The sequence below is a fragment of the Camellia sinensis genome, chromosome 5, assembly GCF_055761805.1.
Source record: "Camellia sinensis isolate YWXY chromosome 5, ASM5576180v1, whole genome shotgun sequence".
Lineage (NCBI taxonomy): Eukaryota > Viridiplantae > Streptophyta > Magnoliopsida > Ericales > Theaceae > Camellia > Camellia sinensis.
Window position 1 is genome coordinate 118,205,868 of NC_138965.1, and position 19,012 is coordinate 118,224,879.

The 19,012-nt window shown below is 38.5% G+C and overlaps 1 protein-coding gene across 1 annotated transcript; it reads right to left on the minus strand.

Annotated features, from left to right (window-relative positions):
• Positions 1-6,181: 6,181 nt before the first annotated feature.
• Positions 6,182-10,069, minus strand: LOC114270043 (RING-H2 finger protein ATL64). Its single transcript, XM_082869664.1, has 3 exons — positions 8,895-10,069; positions 7,437-7,534; positions 6,182-6,695 (listed from the first exon to the last, which is right to left on the minus strand). Exons 1-3 carry the CDS (start codon positions 9,051-9,053, stop codon positions 6,407-6,409), a joined length of 546 nt encoding a protein of 181 aa, XP_082725790.1. The 5' UTR covers positions 9,054-10,069; the 3' UTR covers positions 6,182-6,406.
• Positions 10,070-19,012: the final 8,943 nt, after the last annotated feature.

The window sequence follows — 19,012 nt, forward strand, 5'->3', positions numbered from 1 at the left end:
ATGGAACTAAGTAAGAAATTTTATTTAACTTACAATTTCCTTTGCAATTTCAAAGCGCTTGTTGTGACAATCTTTTGTTGGTCTCAAAGAGTCATAGTGCCTCCATATCCCATCAGCATTGTCAAAGACAACAATTGTCCAATGGTTGTTGTGGTTGATTGGAAAATGGATATATCTGTTTTTCATTGCTTCTGGAAAATGGTTGTCCATGATTTTTTCTCTCAGTGCTTGATCTTGCTTTTGTAGTGGAGTTTGTAATTTATATATATGTTTGAAATATGTTATAAAACTATGTAGTAAGACATGTTAAGAAAGTAGAAAATTTTGCAGTTTGAATAATATTGAAAGGTATGTTAAGTTTTGCTTACATTGATGAGTGTTGAGAAAACGTAAGATCTTCCCGCATATGAATTTCTTGCAAAGGGTAGATCATTTTTCTCAAATTCTTCAATGGATGGTTGGAGTGCCAATTTCATTTCTGAGAAGCCATCAATGACCTGAAACATGTTATATATGAGAATGTGTTAGGTTTGTGGAATAGGTTATTGAATATGAACATAAACTGTAAAATTGTGCAGTTGGAGACATATATTCCCATATAAGGGTTCCCTGTTAGTCAATCTGCATATATCTGAAAAGTATACGCAATTTTCATCTTCGCTGCTAGACCAGACACAAGCACTTGATTGTGTGTTGTAGATGAGTTGAATTTGGTCTTGATCTTTTTTGGATAGGCTATGCCAAACCTTGTTTGTTTTGCGGCATAAAATGGCGAGTGGCTTGTTTTGGATTGATTTTTCCTTGAAATCATCATCATTTTCCAATACTTGAAGTTATGTCTTCTCTTGATTGGCATCCTCTTTTGAGTTGGTTTCAGCAGCAACTTCTTTCTCTTGGCCAATATCTTCTTGCATCTTTTCTTTCTGCTGTTGTTTTGCTTCATGAGCACCCTCTTTTTGCTCGGGTTCAATAGTAGGTTCTGTCTCCATTTCGATTTCTTGTTTTTTCTTTTCATTCTTCTTCTCTTTTTCTTCATCGGTACCTTCTGTTGGTTTGGGTACATCAGCAGCAGTTTGTGTCTTGTTCCTTGTATCTTCTTTGGCTTTTGTCATTGGTTGGTATTCAAAATCTGGGTCATGTGCTTGTTTTCTTGACTTTTGTTTGATTCTCTTGACCATTAATCTTTGTTGGGAACTGCCGGTTTTTTTGGCGGACATTTGCTTCAATCGATCTTCTTTTTTACGCAATTCAGCCATGAATTTTTGTTCCATTTCTTGCATTTTTGTTCTTATGGCTAATATGAGCTTGTCCTTGTCGTCCTCTTTGATTGATGTTTGTGCTTGGTCATGACCTATAAAAATGTTGGATTGTGTTTTGGTTAGTTTAATTAAATTTTGCAGTTTGCTTCAGTATTAGACAAGAGTTTACCTTGTGCATGAAATACGTCAGATTTCTCTTGGAGTTCTTCTTGTTGTTCTGTCCTTTGTTCTTCTTGCTGTTTTGTTTGTTCTCTTTTTTCATGTTGTTGTTGTTGGTCTATCAGCTCTTATTCATTGACTTTTTGTTGTTGGTTTGTTTGTTGTTCTTCTTATTCTTGTTGTTGGTCTTCTTCTTCATCAGTGTCTGCTTGTTGATCATCTTTTGCTTCTTCTCTTTCTTCTGCTTCATCATTGTCTTGTTCATTGTCTTCTTCTTCATCATTAGATTTTTCTTCATTAGTCACTCGTTTTTTTTCATCATCACTCTCTTCTTCTTGTTCATCACTTTCTGGTTTTTCTTGTGGTTTTTGCTTTTTTTTTTTTTTTGTTGTTGTTCTTCTTGTTCTGATTCTGATTCTAATTGATGTTCTTCTTCAAGAAAGTCATCCTCATCACTCTCTAGAAGTCTTTTTTTTTTGTTGCTTTTATTTGTTTTTTTCGCTTATTGTCCTTTTTGTGGTCATGTTTTTTGCTGAAGAGTCTGTTGATGTGCTTTAATTGATATGCAATAACTGTATTTCTTGTTCAGTTGGGGTTAAAGCACCTTGGTCAACCTGCATTGGAACAATGTGGCATATATCAGTAATACTGTAGAATTGGTCAGTTTCATAAGATGAGTTGTACTGTGAGTAATGTGGGTTAAGTGTCGAAATATGTTGTTTGAAACTGAAAAATTTTACAGTTTCATAATATGAGTGATGTGAAATAGATTTGTGTGTTTAAATTGTAAAATTTTACAGTTTCATAACATGAGTGATATTAAATAAATGTGTGCTTTGAAACTGCAAACTTTTACAGTTTCATAATATGATTTGTACTGTGAATAATGTGAGTCAAGTGCTAAATATGTGTTGTTTGAAACTAAAAAATTTGACAGTTTCATAACATGACTTTTACTATAATGACTGTGAAATGAGTGTTGAATAGATTTGTGCTATGATAGTATAGAAGAGTTTGAATACCTTTTCAAAGTGAACGAGGCTGATTTGTTTCCACTTGGAGTACATTTTGCCAAGGTTCCATTTCATAAACCTTGGGAAGCCTTCTTTGTTGGATGGTCAGAGGAGTTTACTGTGCTCACAATACTAATACTGTAAAAAAAATTAAAATATGTTAGATAGTTAGAAATAGGTGGATGTTTGATATTTTTGTGTGAAACAGTTGAGTAGTGTGTTTACCAAGAGTAATATGACGTATCCAGTGGCATGCCTTGGGTTGTTGTTTGCATTTGCCATTGAATTCATCAGTGTGTCTTTTATTGCCTCAACCCAATTGTACTTCTTGATGTTGTTGAGATTGTCAACATAGTTGAGGTAACTCTAACTGAGTGTATGGCCTGTTGTAGGCATGAGAAGTTTAAAGCACAAGTAAAGGGTGATGACCCTTGCAAGATCTTAACGATCATTGGTTGATTTTTCTTTTTTTGTTTGTTGAAACATTTTGGTCAAATACTTTCCATCCAATCTCTTTACTGATTTGCATCTTCGTTTGTAAAATGCAAGCTCAAAATCCTTTGGTCTTGCATAGAATTTGGTGGTGATGCTGTCTTCTCCACAGTCGATACCAAAAAAGAGTTTGACATCACTGTTTTTGAGTTTCATTTCCTTTTTGCCAAGTATAAATGCTCTTTTTCTCTTGTTGTAGAGTGTTGTCATTTCTGCTACAATGGAATTGTAGCATCTGCACCAAGAGGCCTTCAGTTGTGATGAGGAGAGAGCATTTACAATGCGTCAAAAAGGGGTTTTTTTTCCAGTTCTGTCTGTTGGGCTTTTGTGAATTTGACCCCCTTCAACAGTTTGATTACTATTCCGATGTTGAAACGGTAATTAAACTGTTGGACTCTCTTTGCAGGGACTACTGCTTTTTTCCCTTTTGATGCCTTGGTTTTTGTTTTGGGAGTTGATTGGCTTTCTTGAAGCTTTATTTTTTTGGTTGGAGGAGCTTCTTGTTTTTTTGTTGACTTCCTTTTGTTTGTTTTTGTTGTGGTTGGAGGTGTGGTTGGTGTTTGTTGTGTGGGTGGAGTCTGTGGTGTAGCTCTTGGGCTTTTTCTTGTAGGTAGTGTGGTTGTTTTGTGGGTTTTTTGGTGGGGTCTGTGGTGTTTGGTTGTTTTTGGTTGTGGTGGTTGGGTTTTTTGTGGAGGGGGAGATGTTGGTGGCATTTCAATAGATACATGAGAAGGACTTTCAAAAGGGAAGATACTTAAATCCCTGATTAGATTTTTGGGCATATGGGTTTGTTTCTTCCAATATCTTCCAACAGCTATTTCTGAAAAAATGAAAGCGACAGCATGGTATGAGTAATATAGTGACAAAACTGTATAATTTTACAGTTTTATATACAGTTTAATATGAAGTTATATCTATTTGTTGGTAAGAGTTACGAAATTGTATAATTTGACAGTTTGATTTGCACTTTATAATAAGTTACCTATTTGTTTTGAGTAGTGATTAAATTGTGTAATTTTGCAGTTTCATTTGCAGTTTGAATAAATTTAGATATGTTACTTGTAGAGTGATGTAATGAAACTGTATGATGTTGCAGTTTTTATAAACAGTATCAACAATAAGAATATCCCATTGTATTTTGTAAACAGCAACAATAACAACGAGAAGATTAAGTATTCAACGAAATGTAGCAACAATACGAAGAAGAAAAGCCAATATTGAACAACAAGAATAAGAATAAGGTGTTGAATGTGTAAAAATAGAGATTTATGTGTAAAAACAGTGAATTAAAATGTTTAAAAACAAGAGACTAGAATGTTTTAAAATAGGGGATTATATATAAAAGAGGGTTTATACATTTTGAAGTATGTAAAATGTGTTTTACAAGGGTTTTTTTTTATGAAAGTGTTATTGAAACGGTATATACGAAATATGAAAGAATAATGTACAAACTTGAATGAAAAATAATGGATAGGTGAAGAGAAATGTTACTTTTTTTCCCCATTTCTGTGAATCGGAAGTTAGGAACTATGAAATTTCTTCAGAGTGGGGATGGTTCTTCGTGTTGTTGAGAGTCGCCGATTGGAGAATATGAACGGCTTGGTGTTGTGTTGAAGATGTACGGTTTCGTTTTGTGGTTAGGGTATGGTTTCAGAGGGAATGGAGTGGAACGGAGGAGGGATGGAGGACTGAGAATGCGATCTCGAGCGGCGGAGATGTGATAGTGTACTGATCAGACTGAGATGATTGTGGGTGATGGTTGCGCGCGTGTAAATTGAATGATATATTGTGGGTTCATCTGATTGATAATTTGAGGACTTAATGGAGTATTAAATTTGTTTTGGGCCTAAATATGTTGGGCCTGGACCTTTGGATCAGTCTCCCTTTTTGAAACCATGTCTTTAAAAAATAACACAAATTTGATAAATAAATACAAAATCAACCACTACTACTTATCCAAAAAAATTGGTAACACCCAATTTATGGAAAAAAGAAAAAAGAAAAAAGAAAAAAAAAAAAGGGGTCTCAACTATGATTGAGTGTTGGTACAACTTGGGCTAGAAACCTTGTGTTACTTTTTGGTGTTTATCAAATCGATTAATAGGAAAAACTAGTTATGATGAATTCTTTTTTGCAAAGGCCTATGTTGAGCCAAAATTTCCAAAATTCATATTGTTTTAAACCTTTATAATAAAGAAGTGGGACTAGATTGCACTCCACTTTTAGATTCCGTTTCAATGATTTGAACTATTCATATTTTAGGATTCGTTGAGTATATCATCTCTGCAAAACATCAAGTCAATTGGATAACAGAAATTACATGTTTGATTCAATTTCATATGAATTGTTTATTTTCTCACCATCCATTCTTTTCATACAAAACTAATCTAAACATGTGGTTTCCATGATCCGATTGACTGAATTTTTTATAGAGATGATATAGTCGACGAATCCTAAAATGTGAATTGTCATAATCATCCAAACAGGATCTAAAAGTGGGTCCAATTAGTCTAATAGTATCTCTTTAATCCGATTTGGCATAAGAGATAAGTTAAGCCTAAAGAAATTATAAGAAAAGAATAGGGTTATAATTTAGGAATTCTTTACAAGAAATATAAGACCTATTTTATATATAACCAAACACCTATTTTGGTGTGAATTTCATTATTTTTTTCACCTCACAAACTCAATAATGTATACATATTACTATTGTTCCATTTTTTAATGATTTGTGATAATTTATTGAAAATATAAGAAAAATTTTTAGAGTTTAACATAAAGAAGTGCATGAGTTGGCCTGTTTTAAAGAATTTGTTAGAGATGCTCATCTTTAGTGATCTATTTGACTTATTACTAATTAGTGTCTTAGGGATACTCGCCTTTTTATTTTGTTTTTGTTTTTAGATAGGTTGCTGATCAAACAAAGATTTCAACTAGAAGTATCTACCAAAACCAAGCCCATAAGGGACTCAGAGACCTCTTCCATCCATGTCTGTAGACCGTAGCGAGCAAGATGCCTTGGCCATCCGGGCAAGATGATGTGCAACCTGAAACTTGATAATCTATACTTGTTAAGGTGTATTTAATATTATATTAATTTGTTTATTACCGTTCATTTAACATTGAAACTTGATAATCTACAAATTGAATCTAAAGCACTCCTCCGCCACTCTGGATAATCTTCTTCTTTTTTTTCAGCTTATTATAAATTGTTTTTACTGAAACTCTAATGGTAAATAAATGATTTTGCAATCAAAATTTTAAAAATAAAAAATAAAAAAATATATATCACAAGGACAACTAGTAGATATACCAATCTCATCATCCAACTTTCTCAACTTCAAAAAAAAAAAAAAAAAAAAAAGGGATCGATTTCAATAGTTGAGCATCATGACTGAACTCCTCCACATCAGAAGTCTAGACATCATGAGCAAAGCCACACAATTGGCTTCGGAAGAGAATTTCTGCTTTGCTTCTGTTATATTATCTAATTTCTGCTTCTCCGGGCTGGTTTTCACTTGCGGATTCATTGTGCCATTGCTGAGAATGATTGATCAAAATCTCGGGCCTATCAACAGGCCGAGGCATAGCAAGTGGTGCTAGTCTTGCGTGCTTTGTTTCGAAGGAGTCCTGTAAGGGCAACCGGCAAACTGGACAGGTTGACTGCTTTCTTAGCCATACATCGATGCAAGAGAGGTGGAAATTGTGGCCGCATTGGGGCATGATTCGCAATACTTCCTTCTCTTGGTACTCTCCCAAACATATTGTGCACCTACAAAAAAACAAAACGAAAAAAAAAGCATATGATGGGAAGTCCATGTACAATTAGTGCCAACCTAAGAAGCATGGATCCAAATACGGACACGGACCTAGGACATAGCGATTTCTAAAAAATCATGGCACGAACACAACAAGGATACATAAAAAATATGTTAGTTTTATTTTTATTTGCTATGTATATGAATATTAAACCAACAAATAACTAAAAATGATGAAAAAACTAAAACTAATTCAATATGAAAAAAATCACTCAATCTATAAATTTAAACATCATTCAACATACAATTTACTATTTTGTCAATTGTATTTACATCACAAATGTTAAAAGTACTTAATTTAGGCCATGTTTGACAATTGGCTAAGATAGCCAAAAAAACCAATACAAAAATGCCACTCATTCTCTCTACTTTTTTGCATGTCATTTCGTAAAAATCAAAAAGCCACTAGAAAAAGTCAATTCCCAAACGAACCCTTAATAATGGATAGATCATTCATAAAAAAATAAATATTCACAAGTGTCTTAGGGTGTGTCCGGAGGCAAGACACGCATGTCTGTGAAGTGAGCCTAATGTGTCCAATGAGAACAAAATATTGCATACATGAGGTGTGTCCGACACGTGTCATGGCAAGTCAAAGGCGTCTTCATGTCTGACAAGCATTGGACATGGCTACGATGATTAATTTGAAGTGTTTGTGCTTCATAGGTGCCAAGAAGATGGGTGAATACACTTACTGTGCATCTCCCATGGAACTGAAAGCCTCATGGTTAAACTTCATTGTGGGAATTGCAGCAACAACAACTGGTTCAAGGCCAGTATTCTGATGCTCTGGCTGTCAGGAAAGGATGAAAAGTTAAATGTCGAAGCTCTGGAATGTATTCAACTTCTTGATATAAAAATAATAGAAAATGGAAATTAATTAAAAGTCAAGTCTCTGAAAGCATTGTGTGTGCACGTGTCTTGTGCTCAAGAGAAGTGTGGCGTGAGTTATTAATACAAATGGAGTTTCTGTTTATGCCATTTATGCACAATTCATTGGACAAACTTCTATAATTCTGTTTCCGCTTCTGGCCCCCATATTATTAAATATGTCTGTAGTCTATTTGAGGCCGTGCATAATCTCATGATTACTGGCCAGTTATGATCCAAACCTCTAGGACCGGGTTCAGGTCATGACCAGGAAGCCACTACTAGATGGTAGCTGGGGTGAATCAGTTTTGATGAAGTTTTAGAAATGATTGATTTTGTACACTGCAATGGAGGAACACTAACACACTAAGACATCGTGATAATGAAGAAGCCACAATCAGAGATTGGTATTTGGTAGACTAATCTACTCTTCACAATTAGAGAAAATTATTCAGTACTCTTGTAGCACCACTTTGACATGTGCACGTGATGCTTTTGACCTATGAAGCTATGCAAATGGAGACGGATGGATCAATCATGTCCCCCATCTAGCCAACCAAGGTAGGTTAAGTCGGCTCTACCCATCCTGTAACTATTGTTCTTATTGGTCCGGGAGCTTTGGAGCACCACAGTGATATATGCACGTAGTACTTCCAACCAATGAGGTCACAAAAAAGATGGATGGGTTAACCTTGTCACACACCAACCGACCAAGGAAAGTCAGGTCAGCTCCACCCATCCCATAACTATTGCTCTTACTGTTCTGAAAACATCAGAGCGCTACCGTGATATATGAATGTGGTGCTTCCAATCACTGAGATGTTGTGCCCCACCCAACTTACAAAGATGAGTTAGGTCGGTTCCACCTATCTATTGGTACGGCAGCACAATGTTAGTATGCTGAGTTAGTTCTCCTGGACAACTACATACTTTCTATTACAGACATTAGTCCCTTGCTACAACTTTTTCTTTTTCTCTTATCCTTACTTCTCTACCAATTTGAACTTTGAAGCTGTTCTTCACATCCATCCATCAACAATGACATATACAACCAAAATAAACTAAAATTAACACATGGCTTTTGCAATCCATCAAGACTTGTATGAAACAAATCATAACTTGCAATGCAAAGAAAAAAAAAATTTGAATTGAAATTCTACATTTTGATGCTAGCAACAAACATATGATGTATGAGAAGTATTGATCATTGGGAACTCCAATCAAACACAAACAGATCAAACAAAACAAACCAAACCAATACCAGTATTGAGGATCAAATCTACCTGTTCAAGATCAATCCTTGACTCAATCTCAAACATCTGCCTTGAATCCACCCGGCGAAGCCTCCCACAGATTATTCTGGCGCAGACAAACACAATAAAAGTGGCACTCATCCCAAACCCGATAACTGTTGTAATCAAGTTCATGCTTGAACCAATCATCTCCAGAGATTACCACTCTCTCAACCCAAATTCACAAAATCAACAAACATACCGAAATTCAACAACCAGACATATCAATACATGTATATTAGCAAAACAAACCAGAATTGTAACACAACTCCAGATTAGGATCCTTCTAGGAATGGGAAAATTTTCCCATAGAAGGTTTGGAAGACCAATGGCCACAGAACCCAAGTCAAAGAAACAAGAAAGGTCTTACCTACAAGTCTGCATCGCAAGAAGAGGATTAAAAACAGATAGAACAAGAACGAAAACCCAAACCCAGATCCAAATTCATCAAGAATCAGCAAGATGTGAATGGGTGTTTGTAAAAATTACTCACAGAGAAAAAAACCCAATTGAAAGAAAAGACTAGAACTCAACAGGTTCAACAATAAACACAAATTGAAGAACAAAGGAAAACTAGTATAATAACAAAGACCCAGATCAAAGATTGATCAATGCAAAACTGAGAAAGAAGACCAATTACAAAACAAAACGACTCTTGAAGAATCCTAATCCGTTAGGGTGGACTCAAAGTCAAACCGTGAAATGGACGGTCTGGATGAGTCTTTGGAATTGCTTGTACTGAGTGAGGGTCCACCATAACATGGGACCCGCCAATTTCTTGTGGAATCGGACGGCTGAGATGGGTTCTGGGTATTGGAGATGAGAGTGTCATTCAATTCAACGGTAAAAGGGGGATTCTACTTTAATAGATTGTTCTGTTATTCGACAATTTTATGATTACATACACACACACACACACACACACACACACACACACACACACACAATCTGAGGATGGTTTTGCTTCAATTTTCAATCTGTCCTCTTTTGGGTAAGGCTTGGCCTAAGCTTTTTGGGGGTCTCTGTAGCACTTTAATTTCTTGATTTGAAGTTGTCATTGTTTTTGGAGAAACGTTTGTGGATTGATTTTTTACAAAGTTTGTTGGAAGAAGCTACAATTCCATCCATCCATCCATCCATATGTATGGATCATCTACACTCTGTTTAGATGGAGGAGTTTGGCGAGAAAAATAAAAATAAAAATAATGATAATAGAAACTTTTGGGTAAATTACACAAATAGTTCTTACAGTTTGGGGTTTGTGTCACTTTGGTCCCTAACTTTTCAATTGTAACATATTTAACCATGAATTTTGAATTTTGTTCCAAATAAAGACAATTGAATATATAATTAAATTTTTCAAGGGTAAAATTGTCAATTTGATAAAATATAAAATAATTTGATAAAAATAAATGTCAAACAAATATTTTTGAATTTTTAAAAATTATTTCTACCTACTAAAAATAAAATTATATAAAATTGATAAATCTTTTAGATATTTATTTATTTTTTTACCAAATTAATTTTTATTATGTGTTTGGATGATAATCATGTAAAATTAATTTTAAAAAATTAATCATGTAATTTTTATTAATTTTACATAATTTTATCATTGGTGGATAAAAATAATTTTAAAAAAATTAAAAATATTTTTTTAATATTTATTTTTGTCAAATTAGTTTATATTTTATCAAATTGACGATTTTACCCTTGAAAAATCTAATTATATTTTCGGTTGTCCTTATTTGGAACAAAATTCAAAATTTAAGGTCAAATGCGTCACAATTGAAAAGTCAGAGATTAAAGTGACACAAGTCCCAAACTATAAGGAATAGTGCAATTAAACTCTTTTTCTTGAATGGATGATAAAGTAAGTGAGAATTGATAAAAAAAAAAAATAATGATGAGAAATGGTAAGAAAATAATTTTCACCGAATTATTGTTTTGTTTCTTACAAAAAGTGAAAAGATTTACTGAGAAAGTAATTGGATTTATTGAAATTTTTTAAAACACCAAAATGACTCTTATCTTTCCTTTTTTTTTTTAAAAAAAAAAATTTATTTAAAAAAAAAAATTATTTTATTTATTCTATTCAAACAATATAAATAAAATCACATTCTCTTATCTTTTATTCATCTAAACATAATGATGAGAAATTATAATCATTTCATTTCTTTTCTCATATAAATGAAAAATCACAATTATTTTTTTTTCTCATATCATCTCACGATCTAAACGAAATGGTGTACACTACCCAGATTAGTGTGCTATTAAATATATAAAATATAGATTTTGATTTTAATTTTCTTAGATCCAATGTCAAGGGTTCAATCCCCATTCACTTCATTAAATTAATTTTTTTAACAAATGTGTGCCAACAACATCAACAACAGTCACATATTAACAGTACTAGCAGTCCGTTTGAAATTTTTATTTTTGTTAATTTATTTATAAGAATGATGACAAAGAAAATTTTACATATACTGTGTTTCTCAATCAAGAACTTTTATTATTAAATCCATGATCATGAATTTTAAACCCAGGGTCATGGGTTCACGACCCGTTATCCTTCTTCTCTTTGCATAATAGTGTGTTAAGAGCCTTAATAATTAAACCTATGGTCATGAGTTCAAAGCCTGTTCTCCTCTCTGCACAAATAGTTGACACATTTGTGTCGACACCACCACGGTCTAAAAACTCTAAATATAAGAATATTTTAGAAAAGCCTAAAACAGTGGACAAATAGTATCAGTCGAAAACTTTCAAATATACGAGTATTTTAGGTACATTTGTGTCAACACGACTAGCAGCCTTCATTTCATAATTAGGGATGGCAATGAATAATTTACTTTGTATTCATGGAGACTCAACCCAAATACATGAAATTTTCTCTTTTTTTCTGTGGGGACGTATTTTTTGAATACCAACACGTGGCATGGTGACGCCGACGTGTCAGCCGAGGTGCCACGTGCCCTGGTAGTTAAGCCGAGGTAATCTCGGAGAAGCCGAGGTAATCTCGGAGAAGCCGAGGTCATCTCCGAAGATGTCGGAGTCCGAAGATAAGGGACAAGAGTCCTAAGGCAAAGAGGGGACTTAGTTAAGATAAGGATAAAGCTCTTAGGGAGTTTATCTCTATCTCTTAAAGAGTCCAGAGTAAGCACTAAGATTGGAGTTCATAGAAGTCATACTTCTAGTTGGACTTGGATTGAGTACATTATAAAAGAAAGGCACCCCCGTGGGTCTAAGGTATGTAATTCATACTTTGAGTATTCAGTTTAATACTTGATTATCCTTGAGAATCATACTGACTTGATCGTCGGAGTGCCCCCGGGTGGAAGAACCACCGCCGGAGCTTTTCTTTTCTGTTACAGGTTGCTGGAGCCATCTATTCTGCCGGTGCTTAGCTGCTGATCACTAAACGGGCAGTGTGGTCAGATTTTTACCCACACAATTTGGCGCCGTCTGTGGGAACGAAGGAAGAATAGATGGCCAGTAACGGACAGCAAGGAAACGCTGGGGACGATGCTCCTTCTGGAAGCAGCAGACCGATTAACCTTGACGCCGAAGGAGACAATCACAATACAGAAGCCCGTGACCAGGGTCACAGGGAGAACAACGATATCCAGGAAGATGACACAACAAAAAGATCAAACCAAGGAAAATACTACAATGAAGACAACCTCCAGGTATGGAGGGACAGGTGCCTACGCAGAGACGAGGAAGTAAAGGAATTAGCAAACAAGTTGGCGGACCTCCAGTCGGTCGTCAACTTCATGATGCAGAACAATGTTATGCAACCACCATACCCGCTGCAAGATACACCAATGCCAGCAACCAACACCCAGAAGGGTGGAGGAAAAACAATCCCCGAGGCCCCTCAACATACCAGGAGCGGAAGGCATTCTCACCGGCCTTCCAGGGAAGTCGGACGAGAAAGGCCGAGGCAAGAAGAGTCCCGAAGGACGCAACACATGAAGAATCCAGACCCCAAAGAACATCGACATGTTCAGGGGCAAGTACTCCACTTTGACACAACCCATGAAGAGAGACCCAAACGGACCCACCTCGAGGCCGAGAGCAGTATACCAAAAAGACTAAAATCAAAAGACAGCCGAGCTCCAGGGAGGAGCAAAGAAGACTTAAGGGACTACCTCAAGAGGAGGCAGCAAAATGCAGAGGCCGAGGTAAACTCCCCAGTAAAACCGAAGACAGCCTTCTCGGTAGAACTGGACAAATTCGAACCACCCAAGAGGTTCAGTATGCCGAGGTTCCAAATCTATGACGGTAAATCAGATCCAAACTTTCATGTTGGGCTATACCTAAATTCAATGGCACTATATAGCGGGAACGAACCATTGCTCTGCAAGGTATTCCCCTCATCCTTTGGGGAAATTGCATCTGATTGGTTCCACAAGTTACCGAAAGGAAGTATAAAGACATGGGAAGGCCTGGCCGAGATGTTTGTGGCCAGGTTCGTGACCAACAAGCTGCAACCCCTGAGGGTTGATGCTTTGATGGCTCTAAGAATAACCAAGGAAGAAGGCCTTAGGGCCTATGCGAAGAGATACTACGAGGTGTTCAACCGAATACCTGAATGCAACCAGGAAGTAGCAGTCGTGTCTTTCAAGAACGGCCTGAAAGATGACTGCCCACTACGGAAGTCTTTGGCAAAAACACTGCCAAAGAGCATGGAAGAACTCATGGCACGAATTGAGAAATACGCCAGGGCCGAGGAAGATACGTCGGGAAACAAAGAGGTGAAGCAAGAAAAGGGAAACGGCTCGCCAAAGCGAGGCCGAGTCAACAACGGACTCACCAGGCAAGAAATAGAATTAAGAAATAAACAGGCGGTAACCACGGTATTCCGGATCCCCATCCATAAAATCTTGGATCGGATTCGGAATCAACCATATTTCAGGGCTCCAGAAAGAGCACCAGGGGAATTCATGGGAAAAAACGTCGGCAGACGTTGTGCCTACCACAATGAAGGAGGGCATCCAACTCAAGGTTGCAGGGCCTTAAAAGCACACTTGGAGGACCTAGTAAGGCAAGGCCTTCTGAGGGACCTGGTCGATGAGGCCAGAACAAGGGAAGAACAGGCAAGGTTGCCTCAAGCACCAGCAGCACCCCCTCCCCCAGCACAGCGACCACAGGCAGGAGAACCAAGGGTGGTCAATGTGATCCACTCAAGGGTCAACGAAAACGAGGTCAGAGGAGAAACCCAGAGGGTAAGACATTTACAGCATATCCACCAAATTGGGGACAAGAGACATCGGCCAGAAGAATGCCAAGGGCCAATGATAGCCTTTACCGAAGCCGACCTAGAACTGGTCCAACATCCGCATAATGATGCCTTGGTAGTATCCCTCCAGGTTGGGGAATGCCAAGTAAAACGCATCCTAATAGACCAAGGCAGCTCCTGTGACATCATGTACGTCAGATGTTACAGAGAGCTAGGCCTTCACCCCGATGACCTAGAGCAATCCAGCGGCCCGATGGTCGGCTTTAATGGAACGCCAACATGGCCACTGGGTGCAACAAGCTTAGAGGTACAAGCCGGCACTAAGAAGATCAGGACAGAATTCCTGGTCATTGACACACCCTCACCATACAACATCATCCTTGGAAGACCGTGGTTGCATGCAATGGGGGCAGTTCCCTCGACGTTGCATCAACTACTCCGGTTCCCAACGGAGCATGGGATTGAAGAAGTCAGAGGGGATCAACTACAAGCCAAAAATTGCTCCATGGCAGCAATAAAGTCCACCTGTAGTATACAGGAGCCAAAGAAAGCAGAAGTTGAAGATGGAGACATGGAAGTCCTGGAAGACGTCGGGAAAGAACCGACCGAGAAAAGCGAAGAAGCACTAAAGAAAATCTTCGTCCAGGAGGGCGACGAAGAACGATTTTTTCTTCTCGGCTCCGGCCTAGCCAAAGAAGAAGAAAAAGAACTAGAAGATTTTTTAAGGGCAAACATAGAGGCATTTGCCTGGACACCCTATGAAATGCCTGGCATTGACCCCGAGGTCACTTGCCACAGTTTGAATGTCGACAGATCGGCAAAACCAGTGATTCAACGAGCCAGAAGGCCGACGTTATTACACGTCGAAGCAGTGGAGGAAGAGGTAGACAAACTCCTTGAAGCCAGGGCAATCCGAGAAGTCCAGTACCCAACGTGGCTGTCCAACACAGTAGTAGTAAAAAAGAAAAATGGCAAGTGGAGGGTTTGTGTGGATTTTACCAGCCTCAACAAAGCTTGCCCCAAGGACAGTTTCCCTCTGCCCAAAATCGACCAACTGGTTGACGCCACTTCGGGACACGAAAGGATGAGTTTTTTAGACGCATACAGAGGGTACCACCAGATTGCTATGTACCCTCCAGATGAGGAGAAGACCGCGTTCATCACCCCGAAAGGCCTGTACTGTTATAAGGTAATGCCTTTTGGGCTGAAAAACGCAGGAGCAACCTATCAGAGGTTAGTAACAAAGATGTTTAAACATCTGATCGGCAAAACAGTAGAAGTTTACATTGATGACATGGTCGTAAAGACCAAGGAGTCAAAAGGTCATCTTGCCGACCTAAAAGAGGTCTTTGACATACTCAAAAGATATCGGCTCCGACTCAACGCCGCAAAGTGTGCCTTCGGAGTTGGGTCAGGTAAATTCCTAGGCTATCTGGTAACAAGAAAGGGCATAGAGGCCAGCCCAGACCAAATCAAAGCCATCCTGGAGCTACAGAGCCCAACATCGGCAAAGCAAGTCCAAATGCTCACTGGAAGGGCCGCAGCCCTGAACCGATTCATCAGCAGAAGCTCGGACAAGTGCAGACCCTTCTTTAACCTGGTAAAAAAATCCACAGACTTCCTGTGGACCGAAGAATGTGAAGCAGCCTTAGCCGATCTGAAAAAGTACCTGACCACAACCCCGGTCCTTTCTAACCCTGTTCCAGGAGAAGAATTATTTTTGTACTTAGCAGTCTCTGAACACGCAGTCAGTGCAGTGCTAATCCGCGAGGAAAAAGGGGAGCAGAAAGCTGTCTATTATGTAAGCAAGACTTTGGCTAACGCAGAAACAAGGTACCTACCACTGGAAAAATTAATGCTAGCCTTGGTAATGGCCTCAAAGAAACTAAGCCATTACTTCCAGGCACACAAGATTGTGGTTCTAACAGAGCACCCATTGAAGTCCTTATTACATCAAGGAGACTTAACAGGAAGGATAGCAAAATGGGCAGTAACACTGGGACAGTTTGACCTAGAATTCAGGCCAAGAACAGCAATAAAGGGCCAAGTTTTGGCCGACTTCGTCGCAGAACTCACACCTGAAGCCATCGCACCTCAGGCTCCGTCGAGCCGAGATGAGCATCACCCCGACAAACAAAAAGAAACCCAGTCAAAGACAAAACAGCAAGAGAAAGAAAGGCTCAGACCATGCAGCATCTACATCGGCGATTCGTTCAGACTATATGTCGATGGAAGTTCAAACCGCCAGGGAGCAGGAGCAGGAGTACTGCTGATATCTCCAGATGGAGAGATTGTAGAACAATCCATCCGACTGGGGTTCAAAGCCTCCAATAACGAAGCAGAATACGAGGCATTAATTGCAGGACTAAAGCTAGCAGCAGCAGCAGAGGCAGACGAGGTAATTGTTTTTTGTGATTCGCAATTAATTGTTAACCAGTCAACAGGAGAATTTGCAGCCAGAGACGAAAGAATGTCGGCATATGCAAAGGAAGTCATCCGACTGGCGGCCCTATTTCAGAACTGCAGATTACTCCAAGTCAGCCGAGATGACAACACCCATGCCGACGCATTAGCCAACCTGGCCAGTTCAATTCAAACTGGAAAAACAAGGACAATTATGATCGACTACATGTCGGCCCCGAGTATAGATAAACAGAGCACCGAACAAGAAACAATGTGCGTGGGCCTTGGACCAAGCTGGATGGATGCAATCATTGCGTTCCTAAAAGAAGGGAAGCTGCCAGAAGACCACAAAGAAGCACATAAAATTAGGCTGAAATCCGCCAGATTCAGCCTAACAGCAGAAGGCCATCTTTACAGGAGGTCCTTCACTGGACCACTTTTAAGGTGCGTACACCCTTTGCAGGTTGAAGATTTTCTTTATGAGATCCATGAAGGAATTTGTGGAAGCCATGCTGGGGGCAGATCGTTAGCCCATAGGGCCATTACCCAGGGGTATTGGTGGCCCTATATGCAAAAGGATGCCGAAGCCTATGTAAAGAGATGTGAGCAATGTCAAAGGTTTGCACCTTTGATACATCAGCCAGCTGCCGACCTAAACCCAGTATCCAGCCCCTGGCCGTTTGCCCAATGGGGCATGGATCTGGTGGGACAACTTCCCCAGGCAACTGGGCAAAGAAAATATTTACTGGTAGCAACGGACTACTTCACAAAATGGATAGAGGCAGAACCTCTTGCCAAAATCCGAGATGTGGATGTCAAGAATTTTATTTGGCGAAACATAATCACCAGATTTGGGATTCCAAGAGCAATAGTTGCCGACAACGGAACACAGTTCGACAGCAAACTTATCAAAAACTTCTGTGCGAAATTCAAGATCAAAAACTATTTCTCAACTCCAAGTTTTCCTCAAAGTAATGGGCAAGCAGAGGCGTCCAACAAAGTAATTCTGGATGGGATAAAGAAGAGGCTCCAAGCAGCAAAGGGAAAGTGGGTAGACGAGCTGCCCAACGTACTTTGGGCATATCGGACCACGCCGAGAAGATCAACGGGAGAATCCCCTTTTGCCATGGCCTATGGCACAGAAGCAGTCATCCCATTGGAGATCGGCATCCCAGGGATCAGAACCCAGGGAGTAGAGAATGGCACCAATGACATACTCTTAGCCCGAGACCTGGATCTACTGGAAGAACGAAGAGAGAAGGCTGCAATTCAGCTTGCAGTATACCAGCAACAGCTTGCCAGAGCTTACAACAAGAAGGTTAATCCAAGGGATTTTCAAGTTGGCGACTTAGTCCTAAGAAAAGTCGTCGGAAACAAGAAGGATCCCAGGGAAGGCAAGCTTGGCCCGAACTGGGAAGGACCCTACAGAGTTACTTCAGTATTGGGCAATGGAGCATATCGGCTTGAAGACAATGAGGGCAAAGCACTACCCAGACCTTGGAATACTTGTAACTTGAAATTCTTCTATCATTAGATAAACATCATTGTTTGGCCGATATTATCAATAAAGTCTTTTCAGAATTCTCTCAACACGTATGATTAATGGTTATTGAAGACATATCAAACTCAGGCAAACTAAGCCGATATAATTCCTTGATCCACTTGTTGAAATTTGTAGCAATTTACAAGTTGGAATCAAGCTGATTCCTTATCTTCACTTGTTGAAATTTGTAGCAATTTACAAGTTGAAGTTAAGCCGATATAATTCCTTGATCCACTTGTTGAAATTTGTAGCAATTTACAAGTTGGAATCAAGCTGATTCCTTATCTTCACTTGTTGAAATTTGTAGCAATTTACAAGTTGAAGTTAAGCCGATATAATTCCTTGATCCACTTGTTGAAATTTGTAGCAATTTACAAGTTGGAATCAAGCTGATTCCTTATCTTCACTTGTTGAAATTTGTAGCAATTTACAAGTTGAAGTTAAGCCGATATAATTCCTTGATCCACTTGTTGAAATTTGTAGCAATTTACAAGTTGGAATCAAGCTGATTCCTTATCTTCACTTGTTGAAATTTGTAGCAATTTACAAGTTGAAGTTAAGCCGATGTTATTCCTTGATCCACTTGTTGAAATTTGTAGCAATTTACAAGTTGGAATCAAGCTGATTCCCTACCTTCACTTGTTGAAATTTGTAGCAATTTACAAGTCGAAGATAGGCCGAGATTATTGCGTAAGTTCTCATAGCAATATGTGGGTTGTCTGAACCCTAGAAGAAGATGCTTAACACTTGTTGAAAGTTGTAGCCATTTACAAGGTTATGTTAAGCCGACGTATGATCACCCACTGAGGTATACAGAAAATTAACGGGTCGATGCAAAGGTTAAGTATATTATTTAAACACTTGTTGAAATTTGTAGCAATTTACAAGTAGGTTAGAACGAAATCATTGTTTAAGTACTTA